At 44.8% G+C, this 23,873-nt stretch overlaps 1 protein-coding gene across 1 annotated transcript in view; it reads left to right on the top strand.

Moving 5' to 3' along the window:
- VAC14 (VAC14 component of PIKFYVE complex) overlaps window positions 1–23,873 on the top strand; it is a 1,245,171-nt gene that overhangs the window by 1,043,146 nt on the left and 178,152 nt on the right. Inside the window, exon 19 of the mRNA XM_069217475.1 lies at window positions 4,973–5,123. Coding sequence (XP_069073576.1) covers window positions 4,973–5,123 — 151 coding nt within the window. The remainder of the gene's footprint in view (window positions 1–4,972; window positions 5,124–23,873) is intronic.

Below are 23,873 nucleotides of genomic sequence, written 5' to 3' on the forward strand. Positions count from 1 at the left end.
TAGAACACATCTGCACACAAAGTAGTTCCCGTCATTGATAGGGACTGCTATGACAAAGTGTGCTTTTCGAGACCAAAAAAATATTTTTGCCTTATTTTATTTGTTTAGTGCATATTGGTTAGGGTGTGACATGCCATCCACCAATATGTAAACAATAACAAGCTAGACATTGACAACCCAAAATGCACCTGTTGTTTTTCCCAATGCTTATTTTTTGCCAGTGCTGCACAGCATAGGCAAAAAGCATTGGAAAAACGAATAGTCACAAAGGTGAGACCTGTTGGCTTTGGTTTTTTATTTGATGCTAGAGCACAGTTATGTTAATTTTATTTAAATTGGCAGCTGAAGAAAGACTGTGTCTAGGTATTTTTAGAAGGGAGCTGGCACGTGTCTGTGTCAACTGCATTTCATTAGGGACCTGGAGCATGGCTGCATTGATTTCATGTAAATGAGGCACTGGAGCAGTCCAGGAGACTTGTGCCAATACATTTCAGTCAGCATTGATGCAGGTCTTTGCCCAGTGCGTTTCAAAGGAAAGCCTGGGCAGTGGTAAGCCTGGTGTAGCAAGCCCATGGTTATAAATAATAATGTATTGTTGTGGCCTCTTGGCAGGGATGCCCATAAAACAGGCTTGTGCCCCTTGTATTAAATTAAATCATGTGACATCTGTCACTGTACCTATCTGGTAACTTATTTCAATTTTGAGGGTGCTTAGATCTTTAGCTCTCACTTTCTTGTCATTAAGGGCCTCTTTGTATAGTTAGATGTAAATGTGTTGCTCCTCATATTTGGTTCCAAATGTAGGTGGCTGGTAATAATTTCTAAGGGCCCGTGTCATTTTAAGATGAAAGGGCTTCAGATTGAGATTTGATATTGCTGTGTTATCCTCTGAGAAAGCAGGAGCTGGTTGCAGTGGACCTGGCTGATAGTTGAAGGCCTGCCTGAACAGGTTAATTTGGAGGGCTATTCCACCACCATCCAACTGATTATCCAAGGCTTATCAGATTCCTCATCGCCTCCAGTTAGTGTATTGACATTGGCTTTTAGATGCCCCTGGGAGATTAATTTCAGATTCTTCTCCTGCAACAAACACTAGAGAGTCTGTCTTACTGAATGTTTAAATTAGCAGACTCCCAGAATGTGACTCAGACCTTGATGGTACAGCTTCTTCCAGGTACCACAATTTTCTGTATATCCTCAAAGTTACCATCCTGAGGATGAGTCCTGCATAAAGATTTTAGTGATGAAATGCATCAACAGTATAGTGGTATGTTTGTGGATTTGTCTAACAAATATTTTGAATTCGTAATTATATACCCCAGCATGTTTGTTAATTCTGTGCATTCCTTTCAATTCCCAGAAATTGACCAACTGTTGGCTAACTTAGAATAATGTTCTTTTCTGTTTACCATTTTGAAGCACTTTGAAAATGTTATATATATATTTTGTTGCCTTCAAACTATCTCCGGCTAGCACTGCTTACTCAGCTGATTCGTGGGCACCTACCAGAAGTATGTACTCTGGATGTAATGACCTAGGAGTTCACTTCCAGTGTGGGACTCTCTGACAGTTCTTCCAGTCTGAAAACAAGATGTGTCTTTTGCAACAGCATGTTTCTTCTTCGGTGTGTGTTCAACACTGGGTAAAACTATTATACAGTGTGGATCATCACAGGTGATTTCAACCTTAACTTGGCCAATCATGGCAAAATAATCTCCAGAGAAGGTGCCCTGGACCAGTGCCTGGGCATTCCACCTCAAGAATTGCCTTTTAAGGATAAGGACAAATGTGATCACCCCCTGGTCAGGCTCCTAGAGGCAGTAGGACTAAGGGCCATAAACGTAAGATTTCTTAAAGACATCACCATGAACCCGAGCCACACCGCCAAGAAGTCCGCTTCTAACCTAGACTACACTTTTGTCTCAATGGACATCTTCAAGTACTTCCAAGACTTCAGGATAGAGATGAGACACGAAAGTGACCATCACCCTCAAACAATGAAAATAGCAAATAATAACGCTCTTACTGCACCACTACAGAGGATAGGTGAAGAAGACCCAGGAGATCACCTCCATTGCATAAGATGGTCCAGCAAGTGCATGGAGGAATACAAAGTGTGGAAAGCCAGCTTAACATCGGATCAAATGGAACAGGCGGACACAATTTCAAAATGGGAGGCCATATTACCATCATTAAGCAACCAGTTAGAGCCTAATAAACAATTCAAGGATGGACCACCACTAAGCAGAAGAGGTTGGTTCAGACATTAAGGCAACAAAGAAAACAGCTTAATAAAATAACCAGATTACAAAAGACTTAACCACCACGTAACAGCGACCAGAGAACCTTTCATGAGCTAAGAAAGGAATACAAGAAGGCAATATGGGAAGCAAAGCAGGCCCACAGAAATCAGGAATGGATCAGAATTGTGGAAGCCACTAAAGAAAAGAACAGTCAATTGCTGTGGTCTATAGTCAATCAGCTAGAGCGCAAGTCAATTGGGATCCAAAGTAACACGGTCCCAGAGAGAAAGTGGATTGAACACATCTCCAACCTCTACAGCATCCCTAACACAGAGAAGCCATCTCCTGCCGAAGCAGGGAAGCAAAGCCATTATCATTCGAAATACAAAACGTCAAGGAACAACTACGAGGCTGCAGACAGAGTGGGGCTCCTGGGCCAAATGGTCTCCCAGCAGGAATACTAAAACACGACCCTGCCCTGCCCTTTGGACTGGCCTGCTCTACAATGCCAGCAGCACGGAAACCAAAATTCCGGATTTCTGGAAAGGGGCATTTTTCCACCCAATCGACAAGAAGGGCCTCTACGGAAACCCAGACAGCTATCGACTAATATCACTGCGTGACATTGACGCAAATATATTTGCTGGACTCCTACTCGAGGATCTCAAAGAATGGATTAGCAAATTAAATCTAATACCTCTAAATCAAACCGGCTTCCGGCCATCGGCAAGCACCTCTGACAACCTGATAACGCTAGCCATGCTCACTGAAAAGTATACAAATAAAAAATGGCCCTTTACACATGCTTTGTGCACCTGTCCAAAGCCTTTGATTCAGTAGACCGGAACAAGCTGTGGGGGAAAATAGCAAACCTTAAAATCCCACAAGAGCTGCTAAAAGGAATACAACTTCTGTACTCAGAAAACTGGGCAAGGGTGAAAGTTGGAAATAATGGAAGAGTGTCGGCCAGAATCCAGATAGACAGAGGTGTTAAACAGGGCTGTGTGCTGGCTCCAATGCTTTTCAATCTTTACCTGGCAGATCTGTGCACACAACTAAACACCACGAGCTCCCATCCACCCAAACTGAGTAACCATCCCCTAACAGCAATACTATATGCAGATGACATTGTCTTACTGAATCTCTCAGGTACAGGATTCCATAAAGTGCTAAACACCTTCAATCAATATTGCAAGACTAATGAGCTGGTGGTAAATGCAGAGAAAACCAAGGTAATCATATTTGGAAAATGGATAATCAAGAAAAAAAAAATGGTTCTGTGGGAATCAATCTGTGGAAAGAAGCAGAAGCTATAAATACCTTGGCGTCTGGCTACAGGAGCGCTGGTCGCATCACCTGCACCTAAACACCCTGAAAGCGAGGTTGGCATCTCTACTTGCATCAGTCCTAGCCCTGGCCTCAAAATTACAAACTCCGACCTGGTCTCAACTCCTTACAGTGATAAAAGCAAAATTCCTGCCAGCCCTAACATATGGCGCAGAAATATATCCAAGCAAACTGAATGACTTCATGAACATTGCACAAAGCAAGTTCTTTCGCCTTCTCTTCCGCCTTCCACACAGCTCCTCGCCAGCCCAGATTATGTTGGAATTCGAATTGCAAGATCAAACATTAGCACAAGACAGGGCATTGCTCAAATATGCATCCATGCAAAGACAGGCCCAACCAAACACACTAAAGGCACTGATTTGGGAGGAAATCAATATAAATCAGGCAGAAGTCCCAAATCCATGGCTAAAGAGAATTGATCACGCCATAAAGCATCTGCAGGCAGAGCAGCTATGGCAGAAGTCTTTACCCCATAAAAATTTCAAGCAACTTCTAAACAAACAAATCAAGACGCTCTCTTGGAGCAAGGACAAAGACAAATTCAGAAATCGATCTCACTCTTGGATGACCATCAATATATATAAGACTCCAACGGCCCAACCATACACGGCAGAAATAATAAAAATGTCACTAAAAATAAAGGTGCTTACACGCCAGACTTGGACTACTACCTGCATTGGAGGCCGAACCAAAATGGCTTAGACCCACAAACCATAACAGACTTTGCTCACATCACCGGGAACACTTGATACACATCCTTTGTATTTGCTCTGCTATTCTCCCCTGGAGAAAGGTGTATCTGAAAAACATTCTCAATGCTAATGATATCAGAACATGCCGGCAGGCTATCTTGTTTAGTCTAAAAGGATTGACTCTGCAACATATGGCCTGTTTTTCAAAATTTATTTTAAAAACAGAACATTCCTTAAAACTCACCACAAAAAAACAAGAGGAGAAGACAAGCCCTCAAATGGCATAGGAAATAAACACTGTCAGCTCCAGGCTTAGGAGTAACAGCCGCAGCATCAGCATACTTCACCTTTGGACTGAACTATTTATATTTTACCAGTTTAAAAAAAAAAACACTTCCAGAGGTTTATTCACCCGGATCCACTTTGTGAAAAGTCTAATTTTAACAGTCTGCAACTGAGTGTTCCAGTAAGTAAGATCATACATCTCAAGACGATTAACACACAAACAGGACTTACCTGGACTAAAAACCTAAAAAAATGTAAGAAAGTATTAATTGTTTTGTGGTGCTTTTAACTGTCTCTTGTACTGTTGCAATGATCTTAAGTAATTACGCAATAAAGCATAAACTTCATACAGTGTGTCCTGTAGATTTAATAGTATCTCTGCATGCTTCTCTGTCTCCTCAGATTTGCGTTTACAGCTGCTGGATGTGGAGAACAATCCATACCTCATTAAGGCTCTGTATGGGCTCCTGATGCTCCTACCTCAGAGCAGCGCCTTCCAGCTCCTGTCCCACCGACTACAGTGCGTACCCCATCCAGACCTCATGCACAGCACGTGAGTACACAACGATTTTCCAGGTCTGGGGGTTTGGCCTAAGGGAGGGAACGTCTAACTGCATCACACTCTTTTGACATGGTCCAGATCTTCAATGATCATAGTTGGGTCTGACAGCAGAACACTGCCAGGCTGTATTGATTCTCATAATACGGCCGGCGGCGGACTACTGGCGTGGCGCTGCTGGACTACTGGTGCGGCGCTGCTGCTGGCAGGAGCACCACCTTACCGCCGTCTGCCGGCATGGCCACAGCCAGATTTTCGCAATCCTTCTGGTGGAAATCCGGCTGTGGTCATATTATGGTGGACGGCTGGTAGCCGCGGTGAGGGTCTTTTAGTGGCCGTCGCCGCAGCGGTAGGTGTTTTTTACCACCAAGGTCATAATGAGGGCCAATGTGTTGGCTGAAGTTTTTACTTAAGGTGAAGCTGGACCTCTTTGGGCAGTGGCAGCCTGTCGGAAAATTACTCTTTTTTGTGGTCACCCCATTTTTTTTATTTATTTATTTTGTTGCGTTTTTTTTTACTTTGCACCATGGAACACTGCTGTCCCGTGCCCGGTGTATGTGCTCTAACCCCATAAAACATGCCAAGTTGGTATACAGGTGATTGGCATACATATAACTTCCCTATAAGTCCCTAAAATGTGATCTGCTTTTTCTTCGACATCAAGAGGATCTTGTTCTCCAAAGGAGCCTGTGGTTTTGGGTGAGGGTTCTCGCCTTATCTTAAGATGAGCCCATCACCTCTTATTAATACCAGAAGATGAAGTACACGCCACTGGAGGTATTGTTGTGGTAGAGACAAGGGTTTCTAAAACTGTACTGCCCCCGATCAATGGTTTTTGATGCTGTAGAATTGGAAGTGTGTATTTTCCATTGCACTCTTTCATAGGCATTCTCCAAGGATACGACCTGGATTTTGTCAAGGATGTCAACAACTGAAAAGTTCAGGTCGCAGAGCACTAAGGAAGAGGTTGTGCAGAGAAGGTTCGCTGGTTGTCTTTAGAGTCACTGGTGCTGAAGTGTCGAATAGCTGGTCCCGAAAAAGTCAGTGAGAACATGTCAGTTTCTGAGCTCACATTCGAAATATCCGAATGCAGTAGCAGACGAAAACAATCTGAGGTGGAGTCTGTGCCCTTATGCACTGTGTGCTATGTGAGGAATCAACGCTCTTGGAACTACAACTTCTTCAAACGAAAACAAACTTCAAAGTTGAGCGCAACTCTAGATGGAAGAGATTCAAAGCATGTGTATCTGCAGCCACACGTGCTATGAATATTAATTTACCCTAGACTACTAGTTCCTGGGGTATGTTGAAAGATGCCTCAGGGAGGTAGCTGATCAACTCCCTCATTTTAGGAGAGCAAGTTCACAGAAACAGCAGTCCTCCACTTTGTGGCGGCCCCACTACGACATACTTACCAGCAGGATCTGTCTTTTTCTTTCCTTTTTCAGGGGAAAATCATCTTTTATCACCTGTGCTAAGGCACGCTTTCTCAAAACATGCACTCCTTACTAGTTCACCTTGACCGTGGCTCCTGATGCAGACAGGGCGATCTGGAGATGCTTTCAATTTTTTTTCCTCCCCTGGGTAACAAATCTCACTTTCACTGAGGCTTTAAAAATGTCCATAGCTTTCTTAACCATATCACTTAGCATTGTAAAGTACCGCACAGACCTCAGTATTGGAGAGTGTCTCAATGAAAAGGTCATCCTCCTTCTGACCTACAAACATTTTAACATTATGCTGTTGTGCAGCCCTCTGCATTACCATGTGGGACTTGGTAGTGTCATTAAAAGGGGAAAGACTTATATAAATAGAGCATCCTAGTTTGGGTTGTCTTGAAGGTGGATGTAAAAGTCCCATGGATCCTCCCCATCCAAGGCGCTAGGGTTTCATAGTAGGAGTCCCTAAGGTGGTACGGATTGCCTGTTCAGAATCTTTGTGAACTAAATGTGAAGGGAGTCTGCGGAGACTAGTGTGTTTTGGTTCTGCATGAGTATGGGGAATGTGTAGAAACCCATGGGGTAGTGGTGTTGGGCTAATTGTCCTGTCCCTAATCCTATTTGCATTAGGGGAAGTAGTTGGCTCGTACTAGAGCGGTTCTCCTTAAGAAAGCCGCCTCCTTTTGAGGTATGGAATGGAGAAAGTGGGTGATGTTATGAAGGGGGCCTGGTCAGTATTTTCCCCATGGAGGTGTGTATGAACATTTCTGTTTAGGGTCACGGTCCTCCAGGAGCTGCAGCATGACAGACCCCTCACTCGAATAAGACCTTTCAATTGAGGATTCTATGGTGGCAAGCGTGGTTGGTGGTCTCAGTGTCTACTTCTGATCCAAGGCAGGTTTATTGGTTTCTCTGGTTCGTTGAGGCCGATGCTGCAGCTCTGTGGCATTCGCAAGGGCCTGCTCAGAGTTCAGGCAGTCTCTCGGAGTTGATCAGTGTCAGCTGTCAGAGCCAGACCCAAAGGTGAAAGCCTTTTTTAGGCGTGAGTCAAGGCTCGACTTCTTACTTCCTCTGAAGAAGTGCTCTGGCTCACCCTGGCAGTGCTTTTAAGTTCGAACCAAAGGGAGCTGCACGTGTGTGTGTGTGAGGATGGATAGAGGTTCTGGTTGTGGTCTTTGTCTTAGGTTCTGTGGACACAGGACACTGAGCTCTTCTTCCTCATACTCTTCCTCAGATTGATGTGGCATGGTGGGTGAAAAATTATGTCTTGGGATGATACCCGAGCGATTGCCAGTGGCTGAGATTAATACAAGAATTCCAGCCATCATCTTGTTGATTTTTCCATTTGACTCCCTAAGTCAGCTGGGTATGCCCAGATCTGGATCCCGGGCTCAGTGTGTCACTGAAACCAAGCTATACACGGCTGAAGAGCACATAACAAGAGCAAAAACAGTTCTTGGTTGCTTATGATCCAGTTCAGGGAGGATCTGGCCTGGCAGGTCGAGCTGGACCGTTCCAATAATTAACACAGTCACAACTGATTTGCACATAGATGGGTCCAAACTGAGATGGCATGGTGGGCAAAAAATGATGGACTGGAATGTGGTCCAGAGTGATAGCCAGTGGCTGAGATTAATTCAAGCAGTTCCATCCGTCACTTTGTTGATTTGTGCATGTGACGCCCTAAGTGTGTCCAGTATACCCAAAAATGGGTCCCAGGCTCACTGTCCCACTGGAACCAAGCTATCCCTGGCTGAAGAGCCCACAACAAGGGCAAAACTTGTCCCAGGTTGCTTGTTTTCGAGTTTATGGAGGACCTGGCCTGGCAGTTCGGGGTGATCTGTTCCCATAAGAAACAGGGTCAAGACTGATTTGCATACGGCTGGATCCATTTTGAGATGGCATGATGGGTGAAAAATTATTGATTATTGATTGGGATGCGCCCCAAGTGATTGCCACAGGCTGAGATTAATTCAAGCATTCCATCCATCACCTTGGTGATTTTTGCTTTTGATCACCTCAAATAACTACACCAGGCTCGTGAGTTGTTGCGCCACTGGACAGCTCAACAAGTCTGCTTCCTCTCTGTTCTTGCTGAAATGACCAGAGGCTTGGGCAGCTCCTCGTGCTACATCTTATGGTGTACCCAGCACTGAGCACTTTGGTACTGAAGATTCTTCTTTGCACCAAAAGGCCATGTCGGCTGCCTTGTGGCCAAGGGTCAATCAAGCACATGCTCAGAACCATATTGGTCCTCCCAGGGGAATATATTATTACAGCTGGGAGAAAACTAGAAGGGTGTTCACTCCATAATATCTGCCCCATAGTCATTCTCTGAATACATACAGAATCCTTAGGACTGCTTGTGGTCTAGCAAGTTATTGATTGTGGGGCATCAAAGGTGATCAGTTCCTGGATTGGAGTTCTAGGTAGCTGACATTAAAGAAAGTTGCTAGAATTCTCTTCTCTTTGGGATCGAAGTTCTAAGGATGGCACATGTAAGTTCCTAGTGAATTGGTTTTATCTATCCTCAAGCTGGCATCCGAATGTCTAAACCTGATGGTGGAAAAAAAAACTATCTGAGGTAGATTCTTTGTCCTGGTACAGAGTGAGCTAACCGAGTCGCAACTGATCTTGAGTTGCAACAGATCTTCAGACTCGAAAACAACTTCAAAGAGGAAATAAACTTGCAAAGATCCAGACCCAGCACTAGATGGAACGAGCATGCAGAGAGCATGGGCATCTACATACACATGCTACAAACTATTCTACCCGAATCCCACAGATTTTTGACAATTGAACCCTGCTGCGATTGGGTCCTTGAATCTCAGTATCATGATACTTATAGCACTGTTAAAAATGTAACCCAAAGACACTGAATTAAAAATTCCCGGAGGGTCAAGTCTTTTGAAGTTGATAACTGTCTCATCTTGTGAGGAATTGCCCTTTTTGCAGGATTACCTCAATTTTTTGCTAGCTATAGTACTGGGATAGACTCTGAACATTAGGGTGCTGCCATTCAATGCCCTGTGAATGTACTCTGACCCCTAAAGTATACGTACAGTTGACAAATCCCTGATTGGCATATTTAACTTAACTGTAAGTTCCTAGTACATTGTACTCTGGGTACCGAGGGCCTGTAAGTTAAGTGTCAGTAGTGGACTACAGCACCTACTGTGCCACCACTAAAGTGACAATGCAAAGCGTGCCAACAGGCCTACCCTTGCAGTCTTGGTGTGCATTATTAAAACTGTTAGTTAGACCTGGCAAAATACACCTTTTGTCAAGCCTAAATCTTTCTTTTTGTTACCTATAAGTCACCAATGAGGTAGGCCCTAAGTGCCCTTTCGGCAGGGTGCAAGTTACATAAAAAGCAGGACGTGTATTTTATGTTTCACATGTCCTGGCAGTGAAAAAGATCCAAGGTCATTTTTCACTGTGGCAAGTCTGCATCTCCTTCTGAAAAGCACTGGAATACTTTATAACACTTCATAATTCTTAATTTCAGTTTGGGAGTAGCTAGAAAAATGGTTCAAGGGCTCATTTTAATAGTAATTTAATATCCAACTTAGTGGTCAAGTTGGATTTCATGTTACTATTTTGAATATGACACTTTTACAAAGCTGTCATTTTTCTCCCTAAGACAAATGTGTCTCTCTGCCAGTGTTTACTGTCATCCAAAAACTAAATGGCTTGATTAAGTTTGAAGTGGTTCCCAAAGTTGAGATAAAGGGAGAGGGGTTGACCTTCCCCTGACAAGATGGCCATCTGGGCTGTGCCCCGGAACTTAATTAACTTCAAACAATGCCTACACTGTCACAGGCAGATGTATATCTCGCCTGTGCCTACCCCTTTTTTAGATTTCGCCTGCACAGAGCTGCGCTGTGCATGAGAAGTCTTTTGTGAATTAAAAAAATAGTCTTAAAAGGGGCTTAGAACCCTCCCCTAAAATACCTGAACTTACCACTGGCTTATTCCAACTTTGCTTTAATTAACATGCTTTTGATTAGCCAGCATGTCATCATCTTTTACTTCCTGCTTTGCTTTTCCTTCCAATCCGTCGTGTGGAGCCTGGACCAAGTACAGCTTCTGGTCGCTGGCCACTGGCTACTTTCTTGTGGATTTACTAATTTTGACATTGAGGAATGATCACTCCATATGAGTGCACCTGCAGGCCGTCACACGTGCATTTCTGTGCCCCTGCTTTACATATTTTAGCATTCACCACTTGATAAATACAGGCTGTGCAGGAGGCATTCACCTTTAGAATAAGATTTACATTGTTAAATATACACAGTGTTGTATACTGATGTGTGTGTCTCGGAGAGTATGGTGACTTTGCCGCTTTAGTTGCGCCCCTTCTGACCCCGAAATAAAACACATTTACCTAATCCTCGTACCCCCCATCCTTCTCTCTGCAGGAAGGGCTTTGTCACAGAAGCAATCTGAACAAAAGCCCTACTTTCTGCCTGCTCTGTCTGCTGCAATAATTAGCATGTTCAGTGTTATTAAAAATGTGAGCTATATGCAAATCATAATGCAGATACACTGATTTGCTGTGTTTTGTGGCGGCAACTTTCACAGAGTGCTTTGTGTGTACCGTGTGTGTGTGGCTGGTATTGCTTTGCTGCTACGGGACCTGGAGGGGAGTCAAACGTACAAGAAAAATTTCAAAAAATTGTTGTTCTTAGTTACAGTTTAGTTCCAAGGTTTTTTATATTGCCATGATATTTGGATGTTCCTTTTCCAGGTATATTTTGCCTAAAAATACCTGCAAAATGCATTTTTGTTTTAAAACACACAATGTGTCAGGGAAGGTTGTAGTCCTCCTTCTTGCCACACACTGGCACGCCACCAGTCTTCACTTGCTGGTACCTCAGACGAAACTTTCCCCTCCACAGTTTGAAAAGCACTGCTCTGTAGCTATGAGCCTGTGTTGTCCCTGTATGCCTTCCTATATGTTCAAGTTTATTTGAACGGGTAACACTATTTATATAGCTGCTAATACAACATTTTCTCTAGGCTCCGAGTCAGTACGTGTCTCCGTGGCGTCTTTCGGGATGTGTCTGCCCTGCTAAGTGAATGCAAGTCGCCACCTCTTTCTGGTAGTCTGTATCTGTGAGTATGTGTGTCAATGTGTGTGTTTTCCGCTCATATGTATCTCTCTGACAGTTTGCTGGAACTCCTGTTCTCTCTTCTTCCACCTAACAGTGAGGTGCCTCGGCACCAGAGCAGTATGTAGACGATGGCCGTCTTAAAGGAAGTGTGTAAATATTCTAGACACGTTACTTTTCCTATCATTAGTACGCATCATTTAGTTTTCTGGCCATTAGTTCCACCTGGCTCCACACCATTACTTTAACATGACCGTGCCCCAGCTGCCCCAGAAATAAAATGCTGATTTGCCTAACACATATGTTTATCATGATAAGTGCTGCAATCAATAGCTGAATGTTACTGAAACAGGGCATCAATCAATTTTGCTGCTCGTCTTTAAACCATTTTTGGATCTTGCAAATAGCCCACCAATGTTGACTGTTTATAAACAATGGCCATCTCGACTTGGAGGGGCTCTGATGTGTGTGCAATATGTCTAAAACATTGACAAAGCCAATACAAGCGAAACCTGCTGACTTTGCCAAAGCTTATTTGTATTGCTCGCCAGCCAGGCACCAATTCCAGTGGAGGGAGACTGCACCCGGAACTGGTGTGAAGTGACTACAGGGGGAGACTTGCCCATTATCATAGCCACTCCGCTAATAATTTACAGTAAAACACACAGGAAGTGTGGCAAAAGTGGGTAGAGTCACCCCTGGGAACCTCTACCCTTATTGGTTATGGAGTGGTCACCAGTTTCTCCTACGCACAGGCTGGCACTGGGCATAAATTTGGCACCTCCAGTACCCTCTTCAGAACACCTGTTGAAGACTGAAGAAGAAATGCACCTACTGTAGTGACTTGTGAGGAGAACCCCAAAGGCGGGAACTGCTCTTAATTGTACCCAGAAGTGGAATCCAAGTGTCAGATGGCTGACCTCCTGTTCAGCTACAGAAACACAAAAGCTGATAGAAACCCACTTTTCTGATGAGCCCAGCTGACCATTTCCAACTGGACTTGTCATGGGCTCTGCCCATGGCTTCTCTTGGAGTGAGTCCTCACCTCTAAGTGGTGTCGCTAAGGTCCTGGGGCCCTTAGATAAGTGTCAGATTGTACTCCTCCTGTCTAATCCTAAGAGCTGGGACTTTGAAATGTTTTCAACACTTTTTGTCTGGCGAACCGACAGAAGACCGAGACAAACCTGCCAAGTCAATCCGATGGAGGTATGTTGTCGCTGAGCCAAAGATTCAGGTTCCTCCCACTCGCAGCTTTTCCACAGCAGCACATCGGTGTCAGCGGGAACTCGTGGGGAAAGTATCCGGCCTCGTAAAGATCTAATTGAATACAAATTGCAGCCTTGTCCCATCGAAGGAATCTGAACTCCAAAAAAGTACTAAGGGACTGATCTAAATTTCAGCGGACAGGTTACTCTGTCACACCCGTGGCAGATATCCTATCCGCCAAACTATAAATCCCGTAGGATATAATGGGATGTGTATTACGGCAGACGGGATATCTGTCCTGGTTGTGACGGAGTAATCTGTCTGACGAAATCTAAATCGGGTCCAAAGTCTGAAGGTAGAAATCTTCACCTGGGAAAGGCAGCAAGAGTATCAGGCCGGCAAGACATTTTCCTTGGGCGTGAATTTTTAAATACTTAAGCTTTGAGATTACTCATCAAAAAGTCGATTGATTAGTTGGGCCTTTGTCTGTCGACTATTAGGCCTCGTATAATCCATCTCAGCCACAGCATGTTGCCTGGCCCTGATGAAGATTTTGGACTTTTATTTCAGAGATTAAGGGCCTGGTTTAGAGTTTGGCGGAGGGGGTTACTCCATCACAAATTACAATTCCAATATAGCCTATTGAACTTGTAATACTTCTGACGGGATGTCCGTCACGTTTGTGGCGGAGTAACCCCTCCGCCACACTCTACCCAGGCCCTAAGTCAGAAGGTAAAAGTTACAACCGAAATAAACATGGTCTCTATATTTGACCAGCGCTCCATTGTGGACTGCCTTAACTTGTGCCTACGTACCAGTCAAACATAACCAGATGAGTCAGATTGGCACCTAATGCTTCTTGTTGGGAAAAGTTAATTCAAAGTTTTAAAAAGTCATATCTCTAGTCCCCTTTTGGATTTGTGTCGTTTTGGTGTCATTTTGTTCTGTAAAATAGTCTCTGTCCTTATTAATTGGAGTGGGGTTTTTATTGTGTTATGTTTTCGACTTGTTAAATGTTTCTAAATGCATTACACCTTTTTTTTTTTTTTTTTACATTAAGCCTGTCAGATCTGTGGTTTAGCTACTAGAGGTGAACCTCGTGTTTAAATTACTTACTGCTTTACTGCACCTGGTAAGAGCAGTGGCATTATTACATGTAGTGGACTACCATCCACGAAATTAATAGTCCACTTTCTCACACGGCCCTATATGCAGATACTGAAGAGCCATAGTACTGACTTTTTTATATAACAAGTCAGTAACAGGATCACCCCAGCTCCCGTCCTAATAATAAAAAGGATGTTGGGATAACAATTCTAACCGTTTTCAACCCTGAAGTGTGGAAACACCTGACCCTTGATGTCAGGCAGCAACAACATCATCTCGGATTCAGAAAGACCTGACATCAATGTAGTTCCAACAGGCCTTCTGCCATGTGTCCTCCCAAGTTCGTGGCCTTGGACTGAATGGGATGTGGTTTCCTGCCTTAACAGTTGTCTGCTCCCTTTTGATACGCCTAAACTGTTTCTGTACTGTACTAATCTTCCATATTCAATGACTCAAGTTAAATATCCATCTTCCACCCCAGGAATTGGAATGCTTGCTTTTGGGTGCTGTGAATATCTCCTGTACCCTTCTTCTGCATCCCTTCCCACCCTTCTTCCCCTCTTGGCACCCAGGAATGGCCCATTAGCTGCATGTTGCATCTTACAAATCACCAATAAATAAATAACAACCAACCAACTGGGTTTGCGGTAGCAATATTCTATATTGACATTTGTAAGTAATTTCTTCAATCGTTCTGTTTTAAATATATTTTTACTGGCATTTTCCTGTAACATACATGATAAGTGCCAAAGGCCACAAGACCATAAAGTGGGAGGTTTTTTTTTTGTTTTTTTGGCGGGGGTAGCCTGATGCTGATGGAGTAGGCAGCCTTGTTTGGAGCTCCCGTCGGTGACCCACACCTAATGCCATCCTGTACTTTGCCTGGCTGAGGGTTCCCCAAAACAGAGCGAAGACCCCCTGACTCTCCTAGTGCTGATGGCCGTGTTTAAAACTGGCATTGGAGGTGGATTGCCGGAGCAGGACGGGCAAGGGAGGAGATGCACGAAGATGACCTCGAAATGGCAGCCGGGGCCACTGTGACGACCTCGGACCCCTCTGACGTGAAACAGACCTGGAGCGGACCCTCCGGCTGCCTAAGGAGAGGAGGACAGACAAGTGGAGCAGTGCCGGGCGGTGCCACCTGGCAATGAGTGGAGACGCTGCAGCACCTGGAGTGGAGGCCTGGAGTGCCGCTGAGTGGCTCCGGGGTGGCGCGAGGCTGCGGCTGGGAAAGCGGCAGATGTGAGCTATGCGCCACTGTGGAGCTTCTCTCCCACACATGCTTGATCATCGTGCACATTAAGGTGGTGAGCGGGGCCGCGCAGGGTTGCCTGCCTCCTACCCTGCCCCCTATTGACATCAGAGCTCCCCTGGGAAAATAATCGGGCTGCGATGGGCAGCCGAGGAAAGGGTGGCTGGGGGACGCCGCCATTGTGATTTTGCAGCCGGGGGCATGCCAGAGGATCAAGGCCGTGTGCACCCGTCTCCTGAAGGCAGAGGGAACGGGGGCCTGAACAATGGTCATAGGTGACACACCAGGGCCCTGCTGGATCCTGACGGTGGTGCAGGCGGGCTGGTTTCCCAGAGTGGAGTCAATGAAGGCATAGGAAAGCACACAGATTGCGGGGGGCCACCCGGCATTAGTAGTAGTAGCAGCAGCAGGATTGCCCAGTGGACATTCCCTGACAGGGGCGCAGTGGGTGCAGGAACGTCCCACCTTTCTGTCCATGACCTGGGGCCTGCATCACCCGTGGGTCCTGCTGTGAGGACATAGTTATTGACTAGCAGCAGGAGACAGCTGTGCCACGACTTGGGCTTGGAGAGCCGCCAGCCCCCTGAAAACAGTGATTAAGTGGCCAAATGGCCATGACCACTAACAGAGGACGCTGTCACCAGAGGCTCTGGAGAAGCTGGTGGGGAATGCTCAGAGGGCTCTTACCTTGTTGTTACCTGTTAGAAGGGTGGGCCCTTAAAGCAAACTCTGGGCTCAGCGCTCTGAGGGGCTCCCTAGTACTTCCCCCAAAGCAGTAATTGAGGTCGGATATGCCTCGGAGGGCCCCAGCTAGGCTTTCTCTTTGCTATTTCAATCCATTGCTGGGAGGACCCCTGAAACTGTGCCACATAGGAGACCATAATCGGGGCCTACAACGCCTATTCTGCAGAGAGTGTGCCACTACTCCCCCGCCCCCACAGAGTTTATGGAAAAGATTTCTTGGCAGAAAGATCAGGGGGTGAAAGGGGACCTTCTGGGGGAGGCACTTGAATTTTCACTGGATAGAGATGGCAACTATATGCAAGTCAAGCAAGGAAGAATGGTGACCTTATCACCCAGAACCGCATGACCAAAATCTTTCTGGATTTCTTTTGAGAAGTTCACGGACAGTGCTCTACTTTCCTAGAGACCAAGAAAAAACTTAGGCCCTGATATAGATATTGGCGGATCCCATAGGACATAATGGGGTTTCGATTTTGGCAGATTTTGGCTGTGGTGACAGAGTAACCTGTCCACCGATGTCTAAATCAGACCCTTAGGCAATTGGCATCCCATACGCGATGCAGTGGCATAACGAAACTTGAGGGGCCCACCACGCTCCAGACTCAGGAGCTCTCAGCCAGGGACCGCCACCCATGCACAATGCCAGAGGGGCTCCCCCTGCACCACGGGGTCTTTTGTTATGCCACTGATGTGTTCCTGACCCACCTTTGGGTGGTGATGGAGGAGTAGACACGTTTTTTCCAGACTTCGGATGAGATCTGATGTTGGATAGACCACAACCATCCCACTGGCCCAAGTCAGGGATCCTGCCCAGGCCGGCAGCGCAGAACCAGATATTGTCTACGAGCCTCCATTGTCAGTGTGGCCACCCCTTCTCGGGAGGAGGCCCAGCAGGAACATGGAAAAGTGATGGAGGTTTTGTAGTAATGACACAAGCCCCTTATCTCTGCTGGATGAAGACGATGCAAGGAATTAGGACTCCAGTCAAGGATCCAGTGCCTCTGGGGTCTCGATCATTGATCTCCCAGTGGTGACCCAGAGGACTTCCAATGGCATCATCTGACCATGATGTCTTGTTGGTATGAGATAGTGACTATGCATGAGTATCCAAAGGGGTGCATATCAAGGGACACATGCTAAATGGGGCCTACCGAATGTCACATATATAATGTTAGTTTCAGAAGCTGGGTTGGAGGAGCTAGGCGGAAACTGTCAAGTCACTACAATGCCTATTTGCACGTTGTAAGTGGGTACTCCTGCAATCAGTGGTTGATGTTTGACAGTTTGCTCTGGGGAGACAGAGTTGGGGAGAAAGTTGTTGGTTGTTTACAGGGGAACAAAAGAGTCATATACCATTTGGTTTTATGGAACTGCTGGAGGTTGGGTTGCTGAAGATGAGGGAGGAGATGGAGCTGCAGGGTGAGGCGGGTGGGAGAGCTGGACGCTGATTTGATGGCTACACCCATGAATTACAAATGTATTTCATGGAATATAAGGGGTATGCACACCATGATGACATGATATAAGTATTGCTCTACCCGAATAGGAGAGGGATCCATGTAGGACTGCTACCAGAAACACACCTAACAGCCAAGGAGGGGGTGGCGCTACACAGACGGGTATCTCTGATATCAGGCCTTGGTTTTGTACACAGTCCAGTTACCTCAAGACAATCATGCTCGACGTCTTCCTCTTTTTCAATTTCAACAGTATCACTTGGAAGTAATGTTGCTGGATTCAACACTGTACATCTTTTCAATGTTACGTTTGGAGCACCTAATATGCTCGTCTCATACCTTGTCAGTCTTCCACTAGTCAAATACTGTGTTTTTGTCCTTGTCAGTAAAATCTCAACAGAGTGTGGTACCATTACCGTCAAAGGGTATCCCATCACTACTCCCTCACATTGAGAAAGGCTTTGACCAACTGTGGCAACTGCATGCAGACAACCTGGTAAAGCTGCTGCGACTGGGTCCAAGTTACCTGAAAAATAGGCTACTGGGCTATAAGCACCTCCATGGACCTGTGTCAAAACAGACAAAGAACAAGCATCACATGTATGATAAAACAATGTGAATGGCTTTGTGTAATCAGGCATACCCAACGCTGGAGCTCTGCACAAACTCTCTCTCAACTAAGTGAACGGTTTAATCTGATCCTCATCTAGTGTAATTGTATCTGTAACCTCCTTATGTGTCAGTAGCTGCAATAGTTTGGCAATCTCAGCAAAATTTGGAATCCACTGATGACAATAACCTACCATTCCTAGAAACATTCTGACATCTCTCTGTGAAGTTGGTGGACAGAATTATTGTAATCCTCTCTCTGGAGATTCTTCTTGACCCTTTCTCAATCTGGTGTCCCAAGTATTTCACTGATTCCTGACAATACTGCAGTTTCAAAGGTGACACTTTATGTCCAAACTTTCCCAAATTATTCAACGGGGCAATCGAGTCATACTTACACTCGTCCCTTGTCCTGGATGCAATCAGCAAATCATCAATGTATTGCACTCGAGTCGATTGCTACGGTATTTCCAGTGACTCCAGATTCTTTTTCAGGATCTGATTAAACAGAGACAGAGACTCTGTATACTCTTGTGGAAGTCTGCACCAGCTGCAGACTCTGTCTAGGAATTTGAAACTAAAAAGAAACTGACTATCCTCATGAAGAGGCACAGAAAATAAAGCATGTGACAAATCAACCACTTTGAACCACTCTGCATCGCATGGAATCTGAAACAGTATCACAGCTGGGTTTGGCACTACAGGACAACACTTGACCACCATGTAATTTACTTTTTGCAAGTATTGCACAATGCATACTTTCCCACACAGCTTCTTCAAGCCCATTATCGGTGAATTACATGGACTGCTCAACACTTCTTTCAGAACCCCTTGTTTCAGAAAATCTCCAATTATCTGCGCCACTTTCATCAGAACATTTTGTGCATGTTATACTGTGGAAGCTGCGGACACACTACATTCGGCTTCAGAGTAAACTTAATTGGCTCCACTCCTTTGATTAAACCCACTTCTTTACCTGTCAGGTCCCACGCATTTTCCTGTACTGTTCCCTGTAAATCTGCATGCAATTCTTAGCATAGTAAACATCGGGAAAAACTCAGTCAATGGGTATTCTTCGTTAACATTATCATTTGAAGTTTCAGATGTCTGTTCTTCCTCGTCATCGCTATTAGTCTGAACCTCTGTTCCTGAATTTGAACAACTAATGGAACATTTGGTTTTGCACAGCAAATCCCTTCCCAGTAGAGATACTGGACTTGAGTCGCAAACTACAAACTTATGAAGTCCCTGGAAGTTGCCAATCTCAACCTGCACTGGATCCGTGATCGGATTTGTCAACTGTCTGTTTGCTACTCCCACAACCTGAACTGCTCTGCCTGAAAGAGGTAAATTCTGAACTTCTGCACTTCTCACTGTAGAGCGTGTAGCTCCTGTGTCCACTAAAAATGAGACCCTGTGACCCATCACCTTTCCCTTCACCAATAGTCCTCTCTGATCTACCTCTAAGGACACTGCAAGCATACATGGCTCTTCATCCGAACTAATACTCATCCATTCATCATTTATTTCATTCTCACTATGTAATGGGAATTACTGCACTGTGTCATTACTTCTGTCTTGTCTCTGGCCTGTGACCAGCTGAGTAAGCATCATCTGTTGCTGTTCAATCGGGGCTTGGGGTATCTGCATTTGCTGTCTAGCTACCATGGGAACCTGCTACTACATTGGTTGCAACTGTGTCACTTGTGCATGCAGCACTTTCACCTGCTGCATGGGTTGGAAACTCTGCACTTGGTTCTGAACATTCGAATTAAGTTCTCTCATTCTAGGGACTTTCACAGTTTGAAATGTATTGACATCACTACCTTGCTGAACAATGCCATCCTGCACCATCAACAGACACTCCCGCTTCCAGTGTCCCACGTTTCTGCAAAGATTACAAGGTAACATCTTTTTCATCCCTTGCATATCATTCTGAACCACCATAGTACTCAAATCCGGACCACAAGATATATTGACTCCACAACACCTACCTCTCATCTGAGGTTAGAACATGACATTTCCCTGTTGCTGCGGCATCTGTTGTATTAAAGCTCCTTGCTCTCCTGTCTGAGCTGCCTATATCTGCATCACCATTGCTTTCTCCTTCAACTTTTTCTGCTTCAACTCAATCTCATCACTACAGTATTTCGCATACTGCAACACCTCATCAATTGGCTTCGCTTGCCAGCAAATCAAATGACTCTTAATCACCTGCCTTATTTCAGGTCTCAATCCTTCGATGAACCTGAACACAAAATGCAACATGTCTTTCGGCTCAATTGCTTCCTTGCCACTGTACTGCTTGAATGCTTTCAGCAATCTCTCATAATAAGTATGTATCGACTCTTTCGCCTCTTGCACTGACCTGTCAGTTATCTGCCAGTCAATATTCTTAGGCAAGATTCTCGTCTTCAGGAACTCAATCACCTTATAATAATGTTTCATCACTCCAGGTGATGGTGCACCTGTAACTCCATCCCTTTCTGGTCCACTCGTTGGCCAGTCCACTGCTCTCTTGCACTTAACCCACAAGTCAGATGGAACCACTATCTCCAACAAGGTATTCAAATCTTCCCACAGACATTTAGAAAGTTTCACAAATCTATCTGTCTGCTGGTACCACTCAACCGGTTTCTCTCTCAGTTTTGGGTAATCATTTGTGAATGACAGTATATCACTCCTGTGCCATGGGTCATGAACAAACTGCCCTCCTGGAATTTTCCTCATCGGTAAAATCTTTACTGGATCCTTTTCTTTCTGAACACTTTCAGACCCTTCTTGTGGATCTTGTTTCCATTTATCCTTCTTCTTTGCCCATCTGCCTTCCCACTTCTCTAATGCTCCCCAAATCTGGGCTCTCTGCAATAATTCTTTTAGATGTGCCTTAATCCCTGCTGACCTCATGTGCTCAAAATCTTTCGCCTCAAAATCTAACCTATAACTCATTTTCAAATGCTTGGTTCTCTCAATCTCCATGTCATGTTTTCTGCCAGATCTGCCAATTTCTGATGTATCTTACTCACCTCCTTTGTAATCTTTGGACACAAATACATCAGCTCTTCTTTTGTGTAGGATTCTAACCTGTTCACTCCCATCGTTCCTTCAACTAGCTCAGTTATTTATGTAGCTATTCTTACACGATTTATCTGCTCTTCAGCCTTGGATGTATTTTGAGGAGTATTCAAACTATCCAACCACTCGCTCAATTGCTGTGTTGTCAATCCCTGTAACGAGATGTTACTTGCATTCGGCAGTGGCACTTGCTGTACCACGGCACCTGGAGTTTGCGGTGTCAAAAGCTTTAAGCTTCGACTTGCACTTGGGCCATTTACTGCATCTGGAAGCGCAACAAGTGGACTAAGATCTATTAATGGTCTAGATCCATCAAAGGTCTGACCCATAGACGATATCACCTGCACATGATCACTCACTCCCCTCCTCACAAGGCTCTGTGACATCTCACCCTGTTCTTCTGGATTTGATTTCTTTTGTGCAAACAATGGTACCGCTGGACCAACTGTAATCGACAAAGATATTGCATCTGGTGCTGCTCTAATACCTGCATTTTGTGGAAGGGCTACTCCCATACTCTGATTTATCACTGGTGTCATGTCTGACTGTGTCCCTGTCATTGGTGAAAACTTCGGCAAACCCTGAGGCTGTGCCTGAGGCAAAAACATTGAAGTCAGCTCAGTCTGAACTAGCATTGGCCTCAGGAGCACTTGCTCCGACGGCATCACTAAATTTGAAGTTGTCTCAAGAATTGGTACATTTGGATAAATCCTCTGTACTAGTGGTGGGTGCATTTGCACTTGAACCACCAAAGTAGTCACTGCATTAGGTGTACTCTGCACTACCCCCTGTACTTGTCCATTATCTGTCTGCACTGGTCCCACTGTTCCCATCACTTGAGCTGGGGCAGTTGGAGCAGAACTAGTAATTGGACCCCTTTCATGGGCTGCATATGGTGGAGGTCGATCCCTCAATATCTGTGTAATAAGATCCTCAACATCTGAATCTTCTTCGTCTGCATAAGTCTTTTTCTTCTTCTTATTCCCTGAACTCTTGTCACCCTTGTCAGTATCCTCGTTCTCTTCTGACTCATCTTCTTCTGCAATAGCAGTAAACAATCTAACACCTTGTAACATTGTTATTCTCCACTTCTTTTGTTCCCAATCCCATCTTGCCTCTGCCAAAGACTTCTCTACCTTCCTATTCTCCTCTGGATTTTCATCTCTTGCTGCTGTCTGGCTACAAGCTCCCAAACTGCTAAAGCCTCAAACTGTACTGGTCTCGGAAGTGGCTTCGTCTCATATAATGTCATTCACAACTGATCCAAAATTCTGAAATTAAACGTTCCATGCTCTGGAAACACCAAAGCTCCCTGTTTCTCTGTCAATTTGCACCACTGCTTTAACCAAAGACATGGCGCGACACCTCGCTTCTCTATCACAATATATGCTGGAGAATTTTTCGGTGGGGTCGGCCCCCCAACTGTCTCCTTAACGTAAGATTCACCCTTCATGGCACTTCTGAACGCTTTGAAAAACTTCATTTTCGCTATCTTTTGTGTATTCGATTCAATAAGGAAATTACTTTTACTCCCAAGATTCCTTTCACCTGCTTACTCAACCAATTGTCTCTTACGGACGGCTGCCAATCCGCTCACGACTCTTCTTACTAACCAACCTATCCCAGCGCAACTCACTCTGACGTCACATTCACACACTGCCGCTGACAATGTCTTCTGGCTTGTCCTCTTAAACTCCAATTCACATGGAACTAATGCAAAATTATTGTTAGCACTCACCAAAACCAAAAACCTGCTGGTTTACTACAGGAAGGTATACAATCGCTTCAGAGACCTTACAGATTTTCACTGATGATACTTTCACTCATGCAGCTATTCCGCTTTCTCAGTCTCTCACATTCGCAAATAAAATACGACCAGCAAATTTCACTCTCAACTGATCAATGGGCCTGGCCTGGTGCACATAGGACTCGCCAAATCTCAGTCAAAGATTTCTCTTACTCACTTAACTCACACACCGACTTGTTTACCACGCCCGATCAACTTACTTAACCAGACAGATTACATCATATAACCAAGTGCCTCCTACACTTGTCAAAATACTCTGGAGTCTTAGACCACGCAGAGTCTGTACACCAACAACAACCATGTGGACAATTTTTGAGCACAAAGCGCCACACACATATGAAGTTCGACGATTTCCCTACTCTAATACTGCGGAGTACGCACACTCCTACTAAACTTCAGCAGGAGTACGCAAACTCCCTACTTTACCTCTCATACGTCACAATTACCTGCGATTTGCTTAAGCCTTTGCAAGCGCAACCTACCACTTTCATACTATCACAAGAACGCCGAGAACATACCCATCTTTACTAGCGGAATCCAGGGTCTGGGAAAGTCATTTCTGGGCTAAAGGGGACATCATCTTTGCTACAATTGCCATTTCAGAAAAACAAAATTCAAACCTCATAAAAAAATGAACAACTAACCCTAACTTAAACTATCACCATAACCACTAATCACCACATAACTAGTTCTCCAAGGAAACTAACCATCAAGCTGCTACCAAAACTGCTAACACGCCTGGTCCTAAATAAGTAAACTTACAAGGGGACACGTATAGGCCGATTACTCTTTTGGATCTCATGGAGTATCCTAGTCACGTAGAGACCAGTGACATCAATAATTAATGTAATCAAGCGATAACCACTAAGTGAATCATTAGTCAATAAACAATTATAATCAGTGATTCATTAATAACCACAACTCGATAAAGCGT

This window comes from Pleurodeles waltl, chromosome 12, assembly GCF_031143425.1.
Source record: "Pleurodeles waltl isolate 20211129_DDA chromosome 12, aPleWal1.hap1.20221129, whole genome shotgun sequence".
Taxonomy (NCBI): domain Eukaryota; kingdom Metazoa; phylum Chordata; class Amphibia; order Caudata; family Salamandridae; genus Pleurodeles; species Pleurodeles waltl.